Source organism: Littorina saxatilis, linkage group LG15 (assembly GCF_037325665.1).
Source record: "Littorina saxatilis isolate snail1 linkage group LG15, US_GU_Lsax_2.0, whole genome shotgun sequence".
In the NCBI taxonomy this organism is placed as follows: Eukaryota; Metazoa; Mollusca; class Gastropoda; order Littorinimorpha; family Littorinidae; genus Littorina; species Littorina saxatilis.
This window is the reverse complement of record NC_090259.1, coordinates 31864771-31873218: the sequence shown is the minus strand read 5'-3', so window position 1 is coordinate 31873218 and position 8448 is coordinate 31864771. Positions and strand designations below refer to the sequence as shown.

Genomic DNA, 8448 nt, shown 5'->3' with positions numbered 1-8448 from the left:
AAGTGCTAGTCTTTCGGATGAGACGAAAAACCGAGGTCCCTTCGTGTACACTACATTGGGGTGTGCACGTTAAAGATCCCACGATTGACAAAAGGGTCTTTCCTGGCAAAATTGTATAGGCATAGATAAAAAATGTCCACCAAAATACCCGTGTGACTTGGAATAATAGGCCGTGAAAAGTAGGATATGCGCCGAAATGGCTGCGATCTGCTGGTCGATGTGAATGCGTGATGTATTGTGTAAAAAAATCCATCTCACACGGCATAGATAGATCCCTGCGCCTTGAGTCCGAGTCTGAAGATACGCGCGCGATATAAGACTTCATATAACAATATTTAAAAAGAAATGCTGGCATTATCAATAATCAAAAGTAGCCTAAGCTCTAAAAAAGTGAAGTTTGTAATGTGTCCTCTGACCAGAATTCCGAGGATGATTAATTATTCAAACCTTGCTTTCAATTTTTATTTGCAGTTGTTTGGTTCCAATAGAGTAATGTTTGATCGAACTTTTTTCTGATGTTTTTATTTCCAGTTCGTAAATTGCATCGAAGCGTCTCTACTTGTTTGCAACAAACAATAGATTCTTTTGGCAAGCAAATATATTACCTGTAATGCTACGTCTCACGATCTAATGGTATTGTTTTCGTGCGACAAGAAAAGAAAACACGGACGGAGTGCTATGTAAATGATAAGGTGTTCATTCAAACCCCTGGGAAAATAGCGCATTTCAAGTACACTTTTTTTTCGTTTTTTCTTCTCATTCTTTTGTGCTAAATGTTTTTATTTTGACATGTCGACGTTTTAATTCCGTAGCAAACGAACCCTTATTGGAAGTTTTTGCGATTCAAAGACATTTTTAACCATGACCTTGCCAGGCGAAATTCAAAATATGATAACAAACAAATTTACTGTACAGAAAAATCAATGATTTCAAGCTTGTCCAATGCGGCTGCATTTGGACACGTCTGCTTCAAACAATATCAATCCGTTTCTGACGGGCGCAGTGGCCTAGTGGATAAGACATCGGCCTCCTAATCGGAAGGTCGTGAGTTCAAACCCCGGCCGCCGCAGCCTGGTGGGTTAAGGGTGGAGATTGTTCCGATCTCCCAGGTCAACTTATGTGGGGACCTGCTAGTGCCTTATCCCCCTTCGTGTGTACACGCACGCACAAGACCAAGTGCGCACGGAAACGATCCTGTAATCCATGTCAGAGTTCGGTGGGTTATAGAAACACGAAATTATTCAGCATGCTTCCCCCGAAAGCGACGTATGGCTGCCTGAATGGCGGGGGTAAAAACGGTCATACACGTAAAACTCCACTCGTACAAAAACATGAGTGAACGTGGGAGTTTCAGTCCATGAACAAAGAAGAAGAAGTAATCACCATCACATATATCCATCGACCATCTATACTGTCTAAAAGAAGAAGAAGAAGTAATCACCATCACATATATCCATCGACCATCTATACTGTCTAAAAGAAGAAGAAGAAGTAATCACCATCACATATATCCATCGACCATCTATACTGTCTAAAAGAAGAAGAAGAAATAATCACCATCACATATATCCATCGACCATCTATACTGTCTAAAAGAAGAAGAATCCCTTTCTCCTCATGTTTATTTTGCCAAGACACTTCGCCCCGACTTCGCCCCGACTTCGCCCCGAGTTCGCCCCATTTTCTGGTGACATTTCGACACATGGTCGCCCTGTGGTCCACCCGAGTTTGCCCCACTTTGTAAGTGACATTTTGCCAAAGGATCCCCGATTTTGAAAATTAAGTCAAAATCAAATCAAATTAAATGTATTATCCGAAGCATGAGAAATTGCAGTGGTGGCGCATGTAACAAAAAGACAGACGAAACACTACACATTATTCACATTTAAGCACATCATTATTGACTAAATGCAGCGCTGCATACAGACACTATCGCCGTTAAGAAGTAAAATATTCATACACACAGATCATATTCAATTCCTCTTAAAAATCTACAAATACCACAGGAGAGGTACGCCGTTTAGATGTTAAAGATTCAAACACAAAAATCACATTCAATATACGGTCGAACCTGCCTTGGTGACCACCTCTTGGTAACGACCACCTGCCCATAACGTCCATCCCAAAGAATACCCTTCAGTTTTGTTTCTATATAATTCACCTTTCCGCCATAGCGACCAGATCTCAACAACAACCACTTTTGGCTGGTCCTTTGGGTGGGCGTTCTAGACAGGTTCGACTGTATATCCAAAAGAACAGGCTAGGGTTACCTCTCAAAACAAATAAACCGTCATCGCGTATTTCGATTTTTCCTACCTCGTTCAAATTTGGGACTTGTCTGGGAATCCTCGGTCAATGTTATCAAGATTTCTTTTGAATGAGATTCGTCATTGCATTGAACAGTTGAATTGAAAAGAAAATAACACATTGTTCTATTCGCTTCGCCCGCTCTTACTGTTTGTGTGTGTGTGTGTGTGTGTGTGTGTGTGTGTGTGTGTGTGTGTGTGTGTGGGTGTGTGTTTGTGTGTGTTTGTGTGTGTGTGTGTGTGTGTGAGTGTGTGTGTGTGTGTGTGTGTGTGGAAGAAGAGAGAGAGAGAGACAGACAGACAGACAGACAGACAGAGAGGGAGACAGAGAGAGACAGGGAGAGACATAGACAGACAGACAGAGAGAGACATAGACAGACAGAGAGAGAGACAGACAGAGAGAGAGAGAGAGATACATTACATTACTGATTTTAATCAGACGTTTCATAATCCTTAATTTTCTTGACAGATTGGACTTAATTGAATTGAACATGAAAACAGAAAGAGGCATAACTCGTGTTAGGACAAAAGTACTGTCTTCATCATTATTTTGTTCCCTTTACGAACGCTTTTCAACCATGCTATTACATTAGTATACATAATATTCAAATAGAGATTGACGCAGACGAATAGAGAGACGGACACTTACACATATATATTTACACAAATACAAAAGGAAAGACATATGTGCAGAAAGACATGCGGACAGTAACAAAGACGGATAGATACACACACGCGCACACAAGCCCGTCCGCACGCATGCACACGCACACACACACACACACATGCCCACACGCACGCACTCACGCACGAAAACACACACGCACTCACGCAACAACCAACGCACGCACGCACGCATTCACACACACATACACACAAGCACTCACTCACGCACGCACACACACGCACGCACGCACGCACGCACGCACGCAAATTCACACACACACACACACACACACACACACACACACACACACACACACGTGCGCACTCACACGCACTCACGCAACAACCCACTCACTCACACACACACACACACACACACACACACATACACACACACACAAAATATACAATATATATACACACACACACACACACACACACACACACACACACACACACACACACACTCTCTCACACGCTACAACTGTACACGCCCAAAGACATTCCACCATTGAGTTGGCACTGTTGCTTTTATTGTTCTTATCAAAATTATCTACGCAGTTCATTTTTAAATGTTGCTCAAAATGTATTGTCCAAATAAAAAACATCATTGAAATTGAACAATAAATGAAGGATTGCAAAAAAAACCAGGCGGTTCAAAACAAGAAGAAGTTCACAATACATCAGCGTTAAGTAGGCAAGTACGTACATTGGTCAGTACTTTGAATAGGTACAAAGGAAACCTTGACGAGATGTTCCCTTCAATCGCATGATGATATCGGGACGCCTTGGAGACTCTTACGCCTAATGCATACAGACGTTAGCATTCAAGATAATGAATTACGAAGAAGTGCCAACTTATCTTTGAATAAAAAGAGTTACATTTTACGTCTTCGATAAAATAACGTGCAGCAAGAGGACCAGATCAAGCACTGGATCGAGTGTATTCAGATTTCAATGCATGCGATAGCGCTCCAGTTCGTGCAGGCGTATCTGCTGGACAAAACATGCCTGCACGGCCATTGACTATTTTTGGAAGTCCCTCTCTTTCATACACCAGATCTAGCCCTGGTGATTGCGGTGTTTGTGCTAGCAGTGATCTTGGCAATCATCAATCCTCTAGAAGCGATTTCTGGTAATCTTGTCCTTTAGTGTCTTAAATTCATAGCTCAGAATCCAGTGGCATTCTTTACTTATTTTTGATACAAGTCCTTGAAATCAAGCCAAAGAACATTTGTCGTGAAATTAATTGACGGATTGAGCTCCAAACTTAAGCATAATTAATTAATTGCTTTAAGGAACAAAGTATGTGATGGTGCTGGTGTTGACAAACATCATTACTCGAAAAACAAGTTCTTCACGAACTCGCGTAAAAGTGATAATTTATGATTCCTTTAACTAATCAGCTAATAATGTGATTATGGTGGTAGTGGTCTAGGCAAACAACATTGCTCGAAAAAAAGTTCTTCACGAACTCGTGCGAAGGGAACATCATTCAATGTCTCGCTCTCACAAGCAAGCATGACAGTGATGAAAGGTTGTGGTGGTAGACTGGTCTTGGCAAATATCAATACCCGAAAAACAGTCCTTCGCGAACTAGTGCAAAGCGAACATCATGCGATTCCTTGACCTCATGAGCTAATAATGTAATGGTGGTGGTTTTGCTGGTAGTGGTTTTGGCAAACATCATCACTTGAAAAAACGGTTCTCCATGAACTCATGCGGAGGGCAAATCCTGCAACTTCTTGGCCTAATGAGCTCATTTGATGGTGGTGCTTATGATGGTAATGGTCAAGACAAGTCCTAGAAGAACGGGCCTTTTCTAACTAGCACTACGAGGACTTCACTCAGCTGCAGGCTTCCTTGACCAGGCACTGGCCAGGTGGGAGGGTCAGCGAACATGCTGTGACCACCGCAGTCTGACCCGTACCACCCGGCTGCTCCCCTGGACCCCACACAGCCGTGTGGATCTTTCCCCACGGTGGCAAAGACAACTGGAGAGCTGCCATTCAGTCCGTTGGAGGAGGGTGTGTTTAGTCGGTCATAGAAGGCACCATAGCTTAGTGCGTAACTGGAAAGCTCGTGACCTACAGTGAAGTTGTCGTAGAAAGCGGTACTGGTCGTCCACGAGGCTCCGTATTTAGATAGGACCTGGCAGTTGTACACGCTCTGGGCGAGAATCTGGTGCAGCTTCTCCAGACCAATGAAGAAGTTGGTGGAGCCTGGACGAAGGGACAGGTCATCGCCGAAACCCTCCTTGGCCTGTTCCCAGGTGACGTTGGACCAAGGGGTTTCGCTGACCACTCTCCACAGAGGATAGATGATCCCTCCCCAGCCAAAATGGCACTGCACCTGAAACGGTTGAAATGTTGTTGTTTATAATAATTATGCCTACCCTGGTACTTCTATCTGCTTGGCTGAAGGCAAAGTCCTTCCCGTGTAAACTAGTCTCCCAACACATGAGATCTGGCCAGGCTTGTGTATGAGACAAGGCCATCCCTCAACTTAGACAGTCTGGCCAGGCTTGTGTATGAGACAAGGCCATCCCTCAACTTAGACAGTCTGGCCAGGCTTGTGTATGGGACAAGGCCATCCCTCAACTTAGACAGTCTGGCCAGGCTTGTGTATGGGACAAGGCCATCCCTCAACTTAGACAGTCTGGCAAGGCTTGTGTATGAGACAAGGCCATCCCTCAATTTAGACAGTCTGGCCAGGCTTGTGTATGAGACAAGGCCATACCTCAACTTAGACAGTCTGGCCAGGCTTGTGTATGAGACAAGGCCATACCTCAACTTAGACAGTCTGGCCAGGCTTGTGTATGAGACAAGGCCATCCCTCAACTTAGACAGTCTGGCCAGGCTTGTGTATGGGACAAGGCCATCCCTCAACTTAGACAGTCTGGCCAGGCTTGTGTATGAGACAAGGCCATCCCTCAACTTAGACAGTCTGGCCAGGCTTGTGTATGAGACAAGGCCATCTCTCAACTTAGACAGTCTGGCCAGGCTTGTGTATGAGACAAGGCCATCCCTCAACTTAGACAGTCTGGCCAGGCTTGTGTATGGGACAAGGCCATCCCTCAACTTAGACAGTGTGGCCAGGCTTGTGTATGGGACAAGGCCCTCCCTCAACTTAGACAGTCTGGCCAGGCTTGTGTATGAGACAAGGCCATCCCTCAACTTAGACAGTCTGGCCAGGCTTGTGTATGGGACAAGGCCATCCCTCAACTTAGACAGTCTGGCCAGGCTTGTGTATGGGACAAGGCCATCCCTCAACTTAGACAGTCTGGCCAGGCTTGTGTATGAGACAAGGCCATCCCTCAACTTAGACAGTCTGGCCAGGCTTGTGTATGGGACAAGGCCATCCCTCAACTTAGACAGTCTGGCCAGGCTTGTGTATGAGACAAGGCCATCCCTCAACTTAGACAGTCTGGCCAGGCTTGTGTATGGGACAAGGCCATCCCTCAACTTAGACAGTCTGGCCAGGCTTGTGTATGGGACAAGGCCATCTCTCAACTTAGACAGTCTGGCCAGGCTTGTGTATGGGACAAGGCCATCCCTCAACTTAGACAGTCTGGCCAGGCTTGTGTATGGGACAAGGCCATCCCTCAACTTAGACAGTCTGGCCAGGCTTGTGTATGGGACAAGGCCATCCCTCAACTTAGACAGTCTGGCCAGGCTTGTGTATGAGACAAGGCCATCCCTCAACTTAGACAGTCTGGCCAGGCTTGTGTATGAGACAAGGCCATCCCTCAACTTAGACAGTCTGGCCAGGCTTGTGTATGGGACAAGGCCATCCCTCAACTTAGACAGTCTGGCCAGGCTTGTGTATGAGACAAGGCCATCCCTCAACTTAGACAGTCTGGCCAGGCTTGTGTATGGGACAAGGCCATCCCTCAACTTAGACAGTCTGGCCAGGCTTGTGTATGGGACAAGGCCATCCCTCAACTTAGACAGTCTGGCCAGGCTTGTGTATGGGACAAGGCCATCCCTCAACTTAGACAGTGTGGCCAGGCTTGTGTATGGGACAAGGCCATCCCTCAACTTAGACAGTGTGGCCAGGCTTGTGTATGGGATAAGACCATCCCTCAACTTAGACAGTCTGGCCAGGCTTGTGTATGGGACAAGGCCATCCCTCAACTTAGACAGTCTGGCCAGGCTTGTGTATGGGACAAGGCCATCCCTCAACTTAGACAGTCTGGCCAGGCTTGTGTATGAGACAAGGCCATCCCTCAACTTAGACAGTCTGGCCAGGCTTGTGTATGAGACAAGGCCATCCCTCAACTTAGACAGTCTGGCCAGGCTTGTGTATGGGACAAGGCCATCCCTCAACTTAGACAGTGTGGCCAGGCTTGTGTATGGGACAAGGCCATCCCTCAACTTAGACAGTCTGGCCAGGCTTGTGTATGAGACAAGGCCATCCCTCAACTTAGACAGTCTGGCCAGGCTTGTGTATGAGACAAGGCCATCCCTCAACTTAGACAGTCTGGCCAGGCTTGTGTATGGGACAAGGCCATCTCTCAACTTGGACACATAACCGAAAATCAACAACCTGAATTTCTTGTTTGTGCAAAGTGGGAATTTTTGTATAAATTGGTGTACAGAAAGTCAAGTGTCAATCTACGAAATTAATTTAAAATAAAAAACGCTGGCGCTGGACCCGAGTACTCTTCAGACTGGCTCGCTCCCCCAGTATGAAATTTTTTGTCTTGTGCACGTAGATTTATATAAAAAAAATTAAAAAAAATTATTTTACACAATTAAAAAAATTATTAGAGTAAAATAAAACATTAAGAAGTTCATAATAAACAATAGTAAACAAGAATTTAAAAAAAAAAAATAGACCACCCATGCCGGGAATCGAACCCGGATCACTTTGGCCATAGGCGGACGTGCTTTCGTCTTGTGCACGTGGATTAAAAAAAAAAAAAAATTCTATTTATTTTACACAATTAAAAAAATTATTAGAGTAAAATAAAACATTAAAACGTTCATAATAAACAATAGTAAACAAGAATTGAAAAAAAATAAAAATTATTTATTTATTTTACACAATTAAAAATATTATTAGAGTGAAATAAAATATTAAAACGTTCATAATAAACAATAGTAAACAAGAATTTAAAAAACAACAAAAACAAAAAAATAGACCGCCCATGCCGGGAATCGATCCCGTATCACTTTGGCCATAGGCGGACGTGATTCGCACCAGCTAGCTGGCTGTTCCATTAGCTGCACGGCAGTTGTACTCCCACCGCAAAAACTCCCCCCGTTAAGAGTCGCTTTTGTGATTTATTTCGCATTTAGGTCCCAGGTAACATGAAGTTTTAATACGATCAATCGGACCTATTATCAAGTTAGTGTATCAACTTTTGAACGAACTGCGCCCAGTAGTTTCCCAGCAGTAAGCTGTTAAGTCGAGACGAATAGACAGACAGACAGACAGACACACAATTAAAGTCTGCAGGACCCTAGTACTG

At 44.5% G+C, this 8448-nt stretch overlaps 1 protein-coding gene across 1 annotated transcript in view; it reads right to left on the bottom strand.

Moving 5' to 3' along the window:
- Positions 1–3492: 3492 nt before the first annotated feature.
- Positions 3493–8448, bottom strand: part of LOC138947989 (fibrinogen gamma chain-like) — a 6520-nt gene continuing 1564 nt past the window's right edge. Inside the window, exon 3 of the mRNA XM_070319515.1 lies at positions 3493–5324. Coding sequence (XP_070175616.1) covers positions 4776–5324 — 549 coding nt within the window. The 3' untranslated portion in view covers positions 3493–4775. The remainder of the gene's footprint in view (positions 5325–8448) is intronic.